Source organism: Fusarium oxysporum, chromosome IX, assembly GCF_013085055.1.
Source record: "Fusarium oxysporum Fo47 chromosome IX, complete sequence".
In the NCBI taxonomy this organism is placed as follows: Eukaryota; Fungi; Ascomycota; class Sordariomycetes; order Hypocreales; family Nectriaceae; genus Fusarium; species Fusarium oxysporum.
The window spans coordinates 2,563,710-2,579,980 of record NC_072848.1 but is presented as its reverse complement, the minus strand read 5'-3'; the positions used below and the strand labels follow the sequence as shown (position 1 = coordinate 2,579,980).

The 16,271-nt window shown below is 49.1% G+C and overlaps 5 protein-coding genes across 5 annotated transcripts; all 5 read left to right on the top strand.

Moving 5' to 3' along the window:
• The first annotated feature begins 2,971 nt into the window (after positions 1–2,971).
• Positions 2,972–4,019, top strand: FOBCDRAFT_231874 (uncharacterized protein). The gene is made up of 2 exons (XM_059609876.1): positions 2,972–3,818; positions 3,965–4,019. The coding sequence occupies exons 1-2, from the start codon at positions 3,283–3,285 to the stop codon at positions 3,966–3,968; spliced, it is 540 nt and encodes a 179-aa protein (XP_059465862.1). The 5' UTR covers positions 2,972–3,282; the 3' UTR covers positions 3,969–4,019.
• A 1,623-nt stretch (positions 4,020–5,642) lies between these two features.
• FOBCDRAFT_206646 (uncharacterized protein) lies at positions 5,643–7,248 on the top strand (the record flags this gene model as incomplete). Its single annotated transcript, XM_031190539.2, has 2 exons — positions 5,643–5,758; positions 5,805–7,248. 2 exons carry the CDS (start codon positions 5,643–5,645, stop codon positions 7,246–7,248), a joined length of 1,560 nt encoding a protein of 519 aa, XP_031034524.2.
• A 654-nt stretch (positions 7,249–7,902) lies between these two features.
• Positions 7,903–9,943, top strand: FOBCDRAFT_253146 (amidase signature domain-containing protein; the record flags this gene model as incomplete). Its single annotated transcript, XM_059611027.1, has 6 exons — positions 7,903–8,178; positions 8,238–9,077; positions 9,223–9,424; positions 9,472–9,546; positions 9,598–9,732; positions 9,822–9,943. 6 exons carry the CDS (start codon positions 7,903–7,905, stop codon positions 9,941–9,943), a joined length of 1,650 nt encoding a protein of 549 aa, XP_059465861.1.
• A 2,220-nt stretch (positions 9,944–12,163) lies between these two features.
• Positions 12,164–13,590, top strand: FOBCDRAFT_168522 (uncharacterized protein). Its single transcript, XM_031190537.3, has 2 exons — positions 12,164–12,599; positions 12,648–13,590. Exons 1-2 carry the CDS (start codon positions 12,265–12,267, stop codon positions 13,519–13,521), a joined length of 1,209 nt encoding a protein of 402 aa, XP_031034522.2. The 5' UTR covers positions 12,164–12,264; the 3' UTR covers positions 13,522–13,590.
• A 556-nt stretch (positions 13,591–14,146) lies between these two features.
• FOBCDRAFT_231866 (amino acid permease-domain-containing protein) lies at positions 14,147–16,232 on the top strand. Its single transcript, XM_031190536.3, has 4 exons — positions 14,147–14,500; positions 14,548–14,755; positions 14,802–15,011; positions 15,055–16,232. The coding sequence occupies exons 1-4, from the start codon at positions 14,239–14,241 to the stop codon at positions 16,121–16,123; spliced, it is 1,749 nt and encodes a 582-aa protein (XP_031034521.2). The 5' UTR covers positions 14,147–14,238; the 3' UTR covers positions 16,124–16,232.
• The last annotated feature ends 39 nt before the right edge of the window (positions 16,233–16,271 follow it).

The window sequence follows — 16,271 nt, the reverse complement described above, 5'->3', positions numbered from 1 at the left end:
TAAGCCGCAAGGCTCTCAAGTGAACCTGCCAGACAAAATCTCGGGGCATAGCTTAATACCCTAAATCTCCAGCCTCAAGTCAATGATACTTGAGGCCCGATAGAATAGAGTATTGAAGGCTTGCTTACCCGATGTGACACAACACCTTTCCCTCCCATCCGGTGAATCCGCACTCTGGTGGCTTTTCTCAGCTACCAATGTTGTAAGACTTGGGTCAGCATGCAGAAGGACGGTGAAAGATACATCTACTAAAGGCATGCTGTGCTGTAATGCATCGGATGTCGGGGGGTATAATGACGGCATGGATATAATTCTGTTGGAGGAGTAGCTCAGATGGGCTTACGTTAGGGCAACACAGTCATTGGACAATGCCGTAAGATGCTTACTACACGTGGGTCGTGTCGATTTCAGGCAATATGTTGAGAGAGTCTGACTGCAGATCAGGCGTTTTCTAAGAGCAATGGACTTGTGTGATTACTCCTGTAGCTAGAATGGATGACGGCGGGTAAACAGTTACACGACGTATCTGCCAGTTAATGACCTGATAGTGCCGTGATAAAAACAGAACGCCATGTAAAAAAAGCAATACTGAGCTGAAAAGTCAATTACCATAGACGTTAGTGATAAACATGACATTGCAGGAAACAAGCCTCGCTCGGACCTCAAGAAACATGCATCATCCTTTGAGCTCTACATGGATTACACGTTCAGCCGTGAAAAAGAGAGAATCAGCCGTAAAAAAAAAACAACTCACAGCGGCCGTCATCAGCTGAGATGTATAGCCAAGGATTCTACAGTTGTGGCAAAACAGCTATTGTCTGCAGGCGTTAAATAGAGTTACCAAACATTAACAAGACCTCGTTAAAGCAAAAATTACAGGGGGGTCAGCCTCTCGTGTTCTGGGGGACCAATCGAGAGCCATGGAGCCCTGGATCGTCACAAACGGGCGGATAGTTTTTCCCAGGCCAGGTTGATTCCCCGCAAATAAGCGGCGGAAAACTCTATTCCTCGTGCCGTGATAATTTCTTGATGAGCTTTTCTCTCTCCTGATGCTAGAGCTGCAGGTGAGATTTAGCCAGCCCAGCTTGGCTGTAGCGATTGAAAGTGTGACATGAATCAGGATTTGTTTTCCCCGCAGCGCATTGAAACGTCACGATTATTCGATGAAATCTGCTGACCCCAAGCTTGGCATATCGCATCCTGAGTTCAATCGAGTTTGAGACAATCGCCGTCATGGGCAAGAAAGTGAACAGAGACTACCGAAGTTAAAAATACCCGAGAAACAAAAACGATCACAACGGTTCTAACCGAGAGAGTATTAGTCAAGGAGTTCTGCACGTTGGCAAGAATAGATTTCCCGTGTCTGCACAAGAACAGCCAATAAGATACGCGATCCACGGTCTCGAAATCATGATCAGCAATAAGCTAAAACCAGGCCAAGACTGTCTCCGCGATCGAGCTTGTGGACCTAAGCTTTTGGAGAACAAGGGTCCCCTGTCAAGGACTTGAACTGTAATTCGCATGAGTTGAGTTGGTTGGCGGCCACTATTGAAGCGACACGATGTTTTGTTCACTTATTGCATCGGATCCTCGGGCGGGGTCGATGAAACGAAACGAAGCGAGACGAGTGATCTGGTCAAGGTCTGAGAAGAAGATCGGCAGAGCAGAGCAAACATCCCTTGCATATCGCCATATCCAGTTGTTTCCATCATCTTCCGATGTTTCTTGAATGAATACAAGGTCCCCTCACCCTCCATCGGTTGTCGGAGACGGAACGGTCGGTCGATATTGCATTTCCCCCTCTTTAGGTGGACCACCACCCAATACCAGGAAAATGTGGCTGCATGCTTTCTTGCCCCTCTCTGACTGGTGCCGACCCCTCGCAGCAATGACATGTTTCTCTGTGGCTGCAGCTCTGGCTATATTTACCAACAAGCTACAAGGTGCTGTTCTGTTTCACCCGTGCGTGGCTGCTCTGTCTACCAATCAATGCACTCCTCGTATGTGAATGCCCCCTTTTCCGGGGCCTCGTATTTTACAAGATTGGGTTTTCACACTTGGCGAGCTTGGCCAATTGATGAGTTTCGGATCTATGTACCTCCGCGCGCATACGCTTGTTTGTGCCTGGGACTCAGCTCGTTGGCAAATTACGGGAAAAAATAGTCCTAGATCGCGGCTCCGAGACATCCAGGCCCTGACAGGGATCAATGCTTGTCTCACCTCTTGATCGTATGTGTTTCTTTCCTTTTCCCCTGGTGAGTTGTCCATGTGTGAGACCTAGAAATAATCCATCAACCTGCATTAGCCAGCCTTACGGTCACTCTTTAGCTTTAGTGCTGGTGTTGCTGTGTGGGGGATGCCCTCAGTTGAGCCTCTCCTCCAACGAGATGTTGCAGCCTCAACACCATCTGCAACTGCAGGACCTCGTATTCCTCGATCGGTGTGATGCTGCCACCTACAGCCAGCGCATCCACTGGGCATGGAAAACGCCTTGTTGCGTCACAGCTGTAATTACCAAATCCTTACACTCACATGTATGGGAACACCAGAACATGGGCACCCATTCGGCTCGTCGCTCTCCGTTATGTGATGGATTCAGCCGACCGTCGAATCACGGAGATAATCCAGCATGTCACTGAAGCCTGGTCTACGGTCCTAGGAGACGCAGACGGGACATAATTAGAAATCATGGCACAAAACACTAATATGGATTGAGTTGTCGCTATCAAATCTTGGCTCCGCCTTCACGTTGCAACAAGTAAGCATAATGTTGGACCTGCTCTATGTCCCGAGCTGTGATGGTTTGTACCCAACCCAGCCTTCTCGTCCCCCTGTCCTTCTGTGTCTGTCTTCCCTGTTCCTCGGGCGTGGCATATGCAACCCCCTAAGCCCGACAGCTGGCATCCACAGTTGAGGCTGGCTCTGGCATGTATGTCACACTGCGAGAGGAGGATCCGGTCTAAGAGAGAATTTAGCTTTGGAACTATTGCATTGGAGCATCATGTTTCCCAAAGTAGCATGAGCTGACTTCCTATCTGGATGCTGGGATCATCTTCACCAAGGATGGGCACCTAACCATCAAGATCTCGTATTCCCTCTGCAGTCAGACATCTCCTACTTAAACCTCATGATCTCCCCACCAAATCTGTTTCTGTCTCCTCACTCTCAAGTCAAGAAAGGCACTGGTCTCTCAACTCGACTGACCTCCTCCTTCACTCGCTCACCTTCTTTCGTTATCACCCCAAACCACTTTCGTTGCTGAAAGGCCTGCAGTTGCCTATCATGCATATCAAGTACCTCCTCATCAATCTTTTCGCCCTGGCCGTCTCGGTCAAGGCTCTCCCTGATGCCGACAACGACTTCGGTCTTGAGGCTCGGGATGACTCCGACGCTCTTGTCCAGCGCTGGGACTGTGGTCATGACGCCAAGGAAGTCTACGGCAAGTGTGTCTGCAACGACAAGCAGCTCACCTGGGACGGCAAGAAGTGTGTCTGCCCTAAGGGTACAACCTGGGAGTACGGCAAATGCGTGCCTAACAAGCCCTCTTGCCACAAGCCTCAGGTCTACAACCCTCACTCCAGGAAGTGCGAGTGTCCCCATGGCACTGAGTGGAAGTACGGCAAGTGTATTCCCAAGTGCCCCCACGGTCAGTACTTCGATAAGGACCAGTGGAAGTGCGTCTGCCCTAAGGGCACTGAGTATCAGTACGGCAAATGTATCCCCAAGTGTCCCCACGGCCAATCCTACGATAAGGACCAGGGCAAGTGTGTTTGCCCCAAGGGAACTGAGTGGAAGTACGGCAAGTGTATTCCCAAGTGCCCCGACGGTCAGTACTTCGATAAGCACCAGTGGAAGTGTGTCTGCCCTGCTGGCACATCTTGGAAGTACGGCAAATGCGTGAAGCACTGCCCCAAGGGACAGGAGTACAACAAGTGGTCTCACAAGTGCGAATGCCCTAAGGGAACTGAGTGGAAGTACGGCAAGTGTATTCCCAAGTGCCCCCACGGTCAGTACTTCGACAAGGACCAGTGGAAGTGTGTCTGCCCCAAGGGAAAGATCCTTGAGTACGGCAAGTGTGTCTGCCCCAAGAACCAGGTTGAGGAATATGGCAAATGTGTTTGCAAGGATGGCTTCAAGCTTGAATACGGAAAGTGTGTCCCTAAGTGCCCCAAGGGACAGGAGTACAACAAGTGGTCTCATAAGTGCGAATGCCCCAAGGGAACTGAGTGGAAGTACGGCAAGTGTATTCCCAAGTGCCCCCACGGTCAGTACTTCGATAAGGACCAGTGGAAGTGTGTCTGCCCCAAGGGAAAGATCCTTGAGTATGGCAAGTGTGTCTGCCCCGAGAACCAGGTTGAGAAGTATGGCAAATGTGTTTGCAAGGATGGCTTCAAGCTTGAATACGGAAAGTGTGTCCCTAAGTGCCCCAAGGGCCAGACCTTCAACAAGTGGTCTCATAAGTGCGAATGCCCTAAGGGAACTGAGTGGAAGTACGGCAAGTGTATTCCCAAGTGCCCCCACGGTCAGTACTTCGATAAGGACCAGTGGAAGTGCGTCTGTCCCAAGGGACAGATCGAGCAGTACGGCAAGTGCTCATGCCCCAAGGGCCAGTACTACGACCGCTGGAGCAAGTCGTGCAAGTGCCCCAAGGACCTGAGCTGGGACGGACACAAGTGCGCCTACGACTGCGGCGAGGACGCCGAGTACAAGTACGGCGGTTGCGTCTGCAAGAAGCACGGCCAGGTCTATGACAAGAAGTCCAAGACTTGCAGCTGCAAGCACGGCTGGTACTGGGACCAGCACAAGGGAGCCTGCAAGAAGGGCGGCTACTAAAAGGTGCTGAATCGGGGGAGATGGAGGGGAATAGCTACTTTGTGGAGGACAGCCTGAAAGAGGCTCTGATGATCTGATGAGATTGCCTTTGGCTTTGCCTTTGGCTTTGCCTTTGGCCTGGACATAGCACGCTTACTTCGCTGCACATCGTTACACTCCTTATATACTTTACTTCATAGTGGATAATACTTAAATCAAGGACATTTCGGATCACATCTTTTGACTTTGTCTCTGGTGAATTTGCTTGACATGTTTTACCGTGAAATTGGTTCATCTTCACGACTTCAACGAAAGTAGACGAGCCAATGCAACTGACTCGAACATCGAGCTAACGGTCTAACCGTTCTTGGATTGTCAGCTGAGCTTCTTGTTCAGTCTCTGACTGTAAGATCTCTCCAACCCATTCGGGAAAATGCCATTATTCGTTGTGATGAAAACTGAAATGGCTATGTGAAATTCGTGTTGTTTGGTGTAGGCATTGAATCGTGGTACGGGTAGAACTTTTCAAGACAGCAACAATTTAATGATGATGTCTTCTTTCATCCTCAGCCTCACCGTGTACGTGAAAATCTCATCGCCATTCAATAATAGCTGTATGTGAAGTGCATAATTGTCTGGCAGCTGTTTGGCACTGCAGCTGTATTGTTCTCATTCACTGCGATCCCACGTGACGCAGGTAAACAACTTCAAGTCCAACCCAACTCAAAACAAACTTACGACGTCGCCTCAACTTGTTTTTACATTTGCCCTCAAAGCAAAAGCGACATCGCCTGTTTTGACCGTTACCTGGTCCTTTTTCTTGGTTCATCATGCCTCGACTCCTCAAGTTCTTTGGTAAATCCACCATGACGCGCCGTCACTTGGATGACTGTGACTGGAGCATACCTCTCTCTATAACTAAAAGGCGAAGAGCACAAACTCCTGGGTACGTTACTCTATCAATCCATGCCGTTGTTCTGACCTTTGTACAGAAAGCTCTCGCTACTTCTTGCTTGCCCCGTCGAGATCCAACTCAGCGTCTTGGCCTTTCTATTCAAGGAGGACTTGGTGGCCTTGTCGCTTGTCAACAGGCATCTCGCCAATATCGCCCAGCCGATTCTTCACAAGGAAGTGGATGTCAGTTGTCCTACCCGCGGTACTAAAGGCGAACCCAACCCACTGGTCCTCGTGGTCCGAACCCTTCTCGCGCGGCCTGATCTTGCCCAGGCTGTTCAGCATCTGCGCTTCGATGGATATGACTTTCCCGCAAGAAAAGTTGATGTGATCCCGACCACTCGTCTTACCCACCTCACACGAAACGACAAGGGAAAAGCAGTGGAGCTGATTCGCTCTTCGGGTCTCGAAGACGCAATTGGCTGGGCGAAATGCTTCCTCGGGGGTCAAGTTGATTCTATAGTGGCGCTTCTGGTGGCCCTTACGCCTAGAGTCAGAACGATCTATCTTGGTGAAGACTTCTCTGTTGAGGTTCACTATCTCCGACTGCTGTTCGAGCCTCAGCACCTCACTGCTTTAAATACCAGCAGCTTGCATAAGTTCGAGTATCTCCGCGATGTTACTGTGAACAACCACGCCGCAACTTATTACCATAGACGCTTCGACTTCACCAACGTTTTCCAAAGCTTCTTTCATCTTCATATGCTTGATAGGCTCTACATCTCTGGCAGCTTCCCTGAGGATTCACGGCCCGTCGTGGCTGGCAAGAAGCTGGAACATCTGAGCCGGCTAGACCTGAAAAGGATTGGCGAAGCCGAGCTTGAGCAGATTCTGTCCCTCGCACCCAACCTCACAAACCTGGCATATACTTATGCCTGGTATTCAAAGACAGGGGATAGCTCCACTCAGCCTCTGACACTGGATCTGAGCACACTGCGGAATTCTCTCGAAGGCCACCGGCTCAAACTCAGATGGCTGGAGCTCCTCGCCATCGACAACACTGACGTCTTGAAGCAAAATACGCTTTGTCCTTTGGGTCTTCAAGGTTCCCCTCTGAAGCTACATGACTTTTCTAATCTTCGCATCGTTTTCATTCCGTGGATCTTCATCAATGGCCCGTCGCATGGGACGCACACCTCACCGCTACAATACGTGATCCCGAAATCAGTCGTGTTTCTGAGCTTGACGGATGACCTGCACAGACAGCCATACTGGGGCTGGAATATCAAGGACATCAAGCGGATGGTGACCGACTATCTGCAGTATGTGAAGGAGGCGAAGACTGCCCTTACTGCGTTATACATGGTAGGACCATTGCTCGGAGAGGCCTGGACAGCTAAAGAGTCCTTTTCGACAAGAACGCTTGCTCGTTCTGCCGGTGTCCGCTTTAGTGCAGTGACGATGACTGTGGCCGAGAACAGGGAGTCCGGCGAGGTGAAGGAGCGCTATCGTCGCTATGGAAAAGGTCCGCGAGGGGCATAAAATGAGATGAATTCGATTATGGTGTGAGCTTTGCGATTGAGGATTTCGAAACTTGGTCTCACGTCTCACTTTAAAGACATGATGTTTTGTTTGCTTGTATTTGCCACGGCTGAGATCGAGTTCGCGGCTAAGAGATCTTGAGCAACCCACAGGTCGCAGAGTCAAGGATGGAGTTGTCAAGGCACATGACTGATTTTATAGCGGGAAACTACGCCTTCATGCATCGGCCTCAGAAAGACAGGCGGAACGTTTGGTTATGGCGGGAATATTTGCTGCAAGTGGTGGAAGACATGGTCCCGTTTATGGTCTTGGCGGAAGCGAGGTTTGTTCAACGTTTGCGGAGTGTAGGCCCTTCGTGTTCCGACAATCACTTCTTCACAAGAATGCATTTGGGATTGCGATCTGTTTAGGCAGAAAGGAAAAGAATAAGAATAAAAACAAAAGTTATATTCTTGGCGAAGAGATCCGAACTTGACATCCGTGCTAAGCCATTTTCATCACATGTCTTACAGTTGCAGATGTCGTCGTCATTCATTCTCATGCTCGCTTCTTCGACTGGACGGCATTACGCAGCCTCAGCCAATGTCTCCATAATCTGAGTTATTTCATCCTTTGTCATAAAATTCCCTCTTCCTTCTGATTTCTCGCGTCAAAATGAAGGAAACATGGGAGGCTCGAGCATCAGCCAAACGCGCCGCGACCTTAGACAAGATCCCTCTGGAGTGGAGATTATCCTCAGAGGACCTCGAACGAGCTCACTGCCAGCGCGACATAACCGGACCTTTCATCGAACAGTTCCTTTGCAAAGAAGCAGTTTCTATCACGTCCCTAAAGACTGTTGGTATTTTAAATGCTGTATCCAAACAAGAACTCACAACGACGAGGGTCGTGGGGGCATTTTGTCAACGAGCGGCGGTCGCTCATCAAGTCGTAAGTTTTAACATGAAGTTGCCCGCTCACAAAATCATATAGCTAAGCTTATGTGGCAGAGTAATTGTCTTCATGAAATCTTCGTTGATCAAGCTCTGGAACGCGCCCGGTATCTGGACGATTACTTCGCCAAACATGGAACGACGCTTGGACCTCTTCATGGTCTACCTATCAGTCTCAAAGACCAATTCCACGTGAAAGGCGTCGATACAACAATGGGCTACGTTGGTTGGATAGGCGGTAACCTGGGTATTGATCCTGACAAAACTCACACGGTCGAGAGCCAGATCGTCACCGAGCTACTCTCCCTCGGAGCAGTGCTATACTGCAAAACAAGTCTCCCTCAAACCCTCCTCTTTGGCGAGACCAAGAACAATATCATTGGCCAGACATTGAACCCAATAAATCAGAACTTGTCGTGTGGCGGTTCGTCTGGAGGTGAAGCGGCTCTCATGGCATTAGGCGGAAGTTCAGTTGGAGTAGGTACAGACATTGGTGGATCACTCCGAATACCAGCTGGTTTTTGCGGAATATATTCGATAAAGCCAACGTCGAATCGATTGAGTTATCGGGATGTGGCGAATACGAATCCTGGACAGGATACATATCGGTCTGTGATTGGATTCATGGCGACGTCGATTGATGCGCTGGAGGTGATGTTCAAAGCTGTTCTTGGGAAGGAGCCTTGGTTGAAGGATCCAGCTGTTATACCGATTCCTTTTCAACAAGACGTGGCGGAGTCGTATCAGAGAAGAGCGGATGATAAAGGCAACGCGAAGTTTGGTGAGAGGCCACTGAAGATGGGAGTACTTTGGCGTGATGGTATGGTTGGACTACATCCGCCTGTTCTCCGTGGGTTGAAGGTAGTGGTTGAGGCGCTGAAGAAAGCTGGGCATAAGGTGCGCACGAATAGGTTAGTCAAGGACTTACGGCTGACGAATAACAGGTCATTGACTGGAAACCACCATCGCACGGAACGGCAACAAACATTCACGCGAGTTACTCACACCTTGAACCTGTGAATACGCTGACAAAATGCTACAGGGAGGATTCCTCAGCGCAGACGGAGCGCACGACATCCACCAGCACCTTAACCGATCCGGCGAACCTCTAATCCCAGATCTACGAGACGGTCTCAAGCTTAAAACCCCGACGGAATTACTCAAGTATCAGGGCCTAACCATCCAGGGCCTCGAGTTCGAGCAGCAGTATTCCGATTACTGGAACTCCACCGCCGACTCAGATGGTATCCTATCATCGCCCAAATTTAGCCGTCATATTAACAAATCATAGATCAGATTGTAGACGCCGTTCTAATGCCTGTAGCGCCTCATGCAGCTGTGATACCGGGGAAGTTCTACCACGGAGGTTAGTAGTGTGAGGCACTGCTTCATGTGTTTAGTACTAAAATGGATACAGCGTATACTGATGCGATGAATTTGACGAATTATACGGCTGTTGTTATTCCCACGATCAGAGCCGATAAGAAGATTGATGTTTTTGATGAGGGGTATGAACCGTTGGGGGATATGGATAGGAAGAATTGGCAAGCTTGTGAGTGTCTTGGGATTACACCTCACTTAATGCTCCATTACCCAGTTTTTGGAGAAGATGATTTTGGCTAACTCCTAAAGACGACGCAGATTTGTATGACGGGGCTCCAGTAGGGGTACAAATCGTAGGGCGAAGGTTCGAGGAGGAGAAGTGCTTAGCCATAGCTCGAATAGTCCATGCAGTCGTTCAGAGCGTAATCAAGACAGCGTAAGCTTGACCAGAGCGGAAATAAACGATTTTACGGTTCTGGAAATAGAGATCGATCAATGCAAGAACTGGTTTCATCTGCCGAAGGATACTCGAGCTGTATACCGTTTTTGTACAAGATTGCCAAGAAGCCAACCTCCTTTGGATATCAACTTCATGTTTTAAGGTCGTATTGCAAGGTGCTTGCATGACAGCTGAAAGTGATAGCTTCTTGGCAGCGTCTCCGTTCTTTGACATCTGATTTCGCGGCAGGGGGCATTTCAAACCACGTGGCTTGAGGGGCACGAACCGATGGAGCGGTATGAATACGACCATAGCTTTGGGGAAGTATGGGATATTGCCTTCTGTCCAATTGGCAACCCCAGGAGCGATGGATCAGCTCAGGCTGATTGACTGGAGCATGTCACTGTTGTATACATTTTATTTCATAATTCTTTCTTCTGGTTTGCTATCTTTGAGAAAACAACACGACGCTGGGAAATCGTTGATGAATGAAAGTAGCGACAGGCTTGCTGTTTGACTGACCTGAACGAGGAAATTCAATCGTAGGAGCAATATCAGCCAGTTTATGCAGCAGTACCATCTTGAATTACAACAGTCAATTCGGCACAATCAATATCGACCCCTTATCACGGAAACCTCTTGCCGGTGGCAACGCAGCAACACCAAATCTGTTCCAAGAGCCGATATCACAAGACGCAAAACCGCGGAATTAACAGACTAAGACGAGTAGTATTCTAGATGCGGATAGTCGACGCAGCTAACTGACAGCTGAACCTTGATAAGCCCAGCTGCCGTTTTCTGTCTCACTAACAAGCGATAGCGGAGGATCACCCCGTTCTGAGCGTTAGACCCGCCTCTCTATTTCGGGGTGGTGCCAAGCCGCGGGACTGTCAAAGCATCTCCATGGGACTGGTAATTTGACGATAGAGGGTTTCAATTGCGACGACAAGAAGGGATAAATATATCCGGATGAATCGGATGCATAAACGGGGTGATAATGGGTCGGTCAAGAGTGAAACGTGAATTTTGCCCAGTCGTTAATTCGTGGCTTGAGGCGTATGACACCACTTCTTCTAGCCTGACACTATCGACGCGCTTAAAAACAATTAGTGAAGAAAAGAACAAAGCCAAAGTTTTCGAGAATGGAGCGGTTCAAGAATTAATAAAAGATAGTTTCGGTGCAATTGTGGTCTAGGTAATTACCAGCGAAGTGCAGAACCGAATGATCCGAGATAAATGGCCGAGAAAGTTTTGAGGGGGGCATCCACAACGCGACTCCACCGTATCTTTCTGCAGGGGGGGGGGCTAATTTTTCAGCGAAAGGTCAAACTGTTACGTCTCCTTTATGTAACGACAAGACTTTTCTATGGCTGGCCCTACGAACACGACGTTTTCCCCAGATTTTCGTGAACGGTTTATGAGTAAAAGCCTTATTTCCCCAGATTCTTTAAACGAGCAGATTGCCGCGACGTTTAAATGATGTTGAATGAAGTGGCTTGTTGATGCCGACGGGACTGGATCTTGAGCTTGTGATTAGGGCGTTCAATTCCCACGTGTCAGCGAGGGAGTCTGAACCAACAGCACCGAACAATTGGCCCGGAGGAATTCATCGTTATCAGGGGAAATTATAGCGCATTCTGGCTGACTCAGATTGAAGACGCAATCAGTTATTTGCAGCTTATCAGACCATTCTTCCCTCTCCTTTTGCTGGCTTCAACTGTTGTATCCCTGCCGCCACAATCTTTAGCAATTTCTGGAAGGGGAAAGTCGCCGTGTGCCTGGCCCATAACGCCAAACCGCATTCCAGCACGAGTGCCGGCTTCGCAATCGCTGCACGTCGCCAAGAACTGAAATAAAGCATTGCGCTCGGGCATAATTGACAGTTGAGGCACCGGTGTCGCAAGAGGTGATACGATGTATTTGTCCGAGCTATCGGTAACAGTTTCATATGTGATCCCTTGACGAATTGTCATTGGTTCGAGATCGAGCCAATTATCCTTTTGGTCAACGACTCGCCCATGATGGAGGCTTTTAGTGGCTGCATGCCCCTGGCGTCAAACTCCATTGACGTGCCGCCATCACCTCAACCGTATCGAACTGCAGCCAACTGCGCCGCTTAGTCTGACCTCGAATTGTCTGGGCCCTGATAAAGTTGGCCAGGGGGCATTCTGCACCCCTTGCTACAGTTTTCAGTCGATCCATTGTTCATTAATGTCCCGCATTCCCCTCGTTTTTGCTTTTGCTTTGCCTTGATTGTTAAAAACTTTCTATCTGGTTCATTCTACCTTACGTTACAGGCTCTAAGGGCCATAGCCCTCCAGTATGCCGCTCTACTCGGACGCCCCCGATGCGCGCCAGTTCTACGAGGATAAGCCGACGCTGCTTGTATCATGGTGGATCACGGTCTTTTGTGTGGCAATCATCCTGACGCGAATGTCGGGTCGATACGTACGAGTCGAGAAGTTACTCAAGGAGGATAAGATCGCTGCTGGTGCACTTATACCGCTGGTACTACGAGCTGTTTGTGTTCATTTCGTGCTCAAGAATGGAACGAATAATGTCAACTTGGATGGATTGAAGTTGAGTGCTGAGGATATTGATAAGAGGATCGTTGGGAGTAAGATGGTGCTTGCGAGTCGTGTCTTCTATGCTTCCATGTAAGTTCGCATCACCGGCCGATAAGCATAAAGCTAATGATGTTTTAGTCTTTGGATCCTTAAACTTACGACGCTTGAGTTCTTTGAACGTCTTGCTGGTGCTACTCGACGCAGGTCACATCGCATAATGATCCACGCCATGCGCGCAACACTCGCCGCTACATTCCTCGCCGTTGTTATAAGCGACCTTGCAGAATGTCAACCTTTCCCTCATTACTGGCAGGTCACACCCGACCCTGGGCCTCAGTGCCGTCAGGGCTTCGTGCAAATGCTCACCATGGGCGCTTGCAACGCCTTTACCGATCTTGTCCTCATCGCCTTTCCCATTCCCATCATCCTCTCCACCCAAATCGCCACCAAGCGCAAGGTCCTTCTCATCATGCTCTTCAGCTTCGGTTTGCTCACTGTCGGTATTACATTATATCGTATACCCCGCATCATCGAAGCAAACGGGAGTCAAGTCGTTCGTACAATGTGGGCATCAATTGAGATCCTCGCCGCCACAGCAGTCGGCAACATCGTCGCGCTAGGCTCATTCCTCCGCGACAGCGGTGTCAAGCGCAAGAAGTTCAAAGAGTCAAACAGCTACTCCGGCTATTCCAACTCGCGCTCTCAATCGCAACCTACGAAACTTACCCGCACGGCACATAGTCAGTGGGAGGATGAGGATCATGTTCGCACGACAGAGGGGATCTGGGCAAAGTCGCATGACACAAGCGATTCAATTTCTAAAGATGAAGATTTGCGAAAGTCGGGTGAAAGACCTGTTAGTCCGACGCAGAGTCACGATTCGCTTATTACGCGGGATCAATTGACTGGGTCGATGGACCGTGATGAGTTTGCGTATCAGCAACCGCCGACGGCTGTTATCGCGGGAGGATCTAGACAGGTTCAGCGCGCGCAGCCGACGAGGGATAATTGAATGCGATAATTATGTATATTAGGACATGAAAATAATTACGATTTACTTTGTTGATACCGTTGATGGCTTGTCAGCGATTACATGATCCTCTCATGTAAGCGACCGTTTATTGTACGTAATAGTTCACCACGATGGCTTCAGGGACCAGGACCATCCCCGGACCCAGTGTGGATATGGCCAGATTCCCTTCCCCATGGGCAGAACAAGATGGGGGACGACTTGACATGTCCAGTGAATCACCTTCCAGGTACAGAATGGCATGAGAATTGACGAGAGTTACAGAGTGAGGCAATAAACTTGACCCAGTAACAGTGCACGAACCAAGTGGAATCTCGCTGATCCCACGCAAGTGAAACGTTGTGCTCCTTTCCCCTCCTCAATTATCTCTCCTCAATCGCATTTATCTTCTTTCAATTACTTTCTCACTGTGCCGCATTAATTCTCCTGATCTTCACAAGCAAGAGTGCATTTTGGCGTTCTGTTAGTCCTCTTTTGGCATACTCGTAGCCCATCATTGGTTCCCCGTCCCGACAATCTGCACCCGAAGTAAACCGCGCATATCCCAAAAGTCCTTCTAGAAGCCTTCCAGAACGCCCTTTGAAGACTTTTTTTCATGGTTACAAATGATCGGCATCCAACCCCCGTTGTAACGTCATTCGCTAACCCAATTCCCTCCGCAACTGTCATCTTTCATCCTTTCATCCCCCGCAACCAACGATGAAAGATCCCCGCGATGCGCAAACAATGCAAACGCTCAATATAGAAATGGGCTCCTCGTGGAGCATACACGCCCATAAACCACGGACTTCATGGCTCCATAGCTTCCGGCGCGCAGATCCGCTCCCAGGCTATCATCCCACTGACGCACCAGAGCGCTACTACGACCTACGTGCCGCCAATGCGAAAACGGCAAATACAGCGCTTGCGCGAGAATTAAAAGGTCGCCATCTGCAAATGATTGCCTTCGGCGGTGCGATTGGTAAGCCTGACTTTCCATCTCGGCAAATCTCGGCTAACGTGGTGTAGGAACTGGATTGTTCGTCGCGTCGGGTGCATCGCTTTACAGAGGCGGACCAGCCAGTTTGTTGATCTCATATTTACTGCTCGGGGCGATGCAATATTGTACTATGCAGTGTCTTGGGGAGTTATGTGTCATGTTTCCTATCGCGGGCTCGTTTTCGGCGTTTTCGACGAGGTTTTTGGATCCGTCTTGGGGGTTTGCCATGGGTTGGAAGTAAGCTGACTGAAAATCTCTGATTTGCCTTTACTAACTGTTGCAGTTACTGTTTACAATGGCTGTTCATTCTACCGCTGGAGATAATCGCTGGGGCGTTCACGATAGGGTACTGGAATCCAGATCTGACAAAGTCCATATTCGTCGCTATTTTTCTCTTCGCTATTGTCGTTATCAACCTTTTTGGCGTCAAGACATATGGCGAGGCTGAGTTTATCTTTTCTCTTATTAAGATCACCGCCATCGTTGGCTTCATGTACGTCAATCTCCTCCCGGCTCTCCCGATACTGACAGTTTAGATTACTCGCCATCGTGATAAATGTCGGTGGGGAGCCCGAGAGTGGTTACATCGGCGGCATGTACTGGCGTAACCCAGGACCCTTCAACAACGGCTTCAAGGGCTTTTGCAGCGTCCTCGTTACATCTGCATTCTCCTTCACAGGCACAGAGCTCATCGGTCTCGCCGCTGCCGAGACAGCGAATCCGCGCAAATCATTACCGACGGCGATCAAGCAGGTTTTCTGGCGTATCACGATATTTTACATCGTTGCGCTATTGCTGGTTGGGTTGTTGGTACCTTCTGACGATAAAAGACTTGTCGGTGGTGATAACGTCGCTGATGCGACGGCGAGTCCGTTCGTCATTGCGATTGAGAAGGCTGGAACTTCTCTGCTTCCGAGTATCATGAATGCAATCATCCTTGTTGCAGTGATCAGTGTTGGGAATTCAGCGGTTTTTGGATCGTCGAGAACTTTAGCTGCTTTGGCTGAACAATCGCATGCGCCGCAGATCTTTGCATACGTGGATCGTCAAGGCCGTCCGCTTATGGCAATCCTGTTTGCATCGTGCATTGGTCTACTCGCATTTCTCGCTGATGTCAGTTTTCACGATTCTATCTTCAATTGGCTTCTCTCTATCAGTGCATTGAGCACTTTGTTTACGTGGGGAAGCATCTGTTTATGTTATATCCGGTTTCGAAAGGCTTGGTATTACAACGCGCATACGCTGGAACAACTACCGTTCAAGTCTCACGTTGGCGTCGCAGGAGCGTGGTTTGCTTTTGTTGGATACATCCTTGTGTTAGCCTCTCAGATTTGGATCGCGGTCTCGCCTGTTTATGAGCCCGGTATTGACAGGAGCGCATCTGGACTTACACAGAATTTCTTTTTGAAAGTTTTGGCGATACCCATCATCTTGTTGTTTTACGTATCTCATAAGGTTTGGTATCGTACGCAGATTGTGCGTCTACCGGATATGGATGTGGTGACGGGGCGGAGATACTTTCGTGTGCATGTTATGACTGAGCAAGAGCGGGAAGAACGACATGGGTGGCCCAAGTGGAAAAAGGTCTATCGGTTTCTCTGTTAATGTACTTGCATTTTATGGTGTTTACATAGCGACTGGTAGATTGTATATCTTAGATAGAGGCGCGACAATGGCGTTATATAATGATTACTGCATTAAATGACTTGCCTAATTTATGTCTTTACATGAAACTCGCTACACAAAGGTCCCG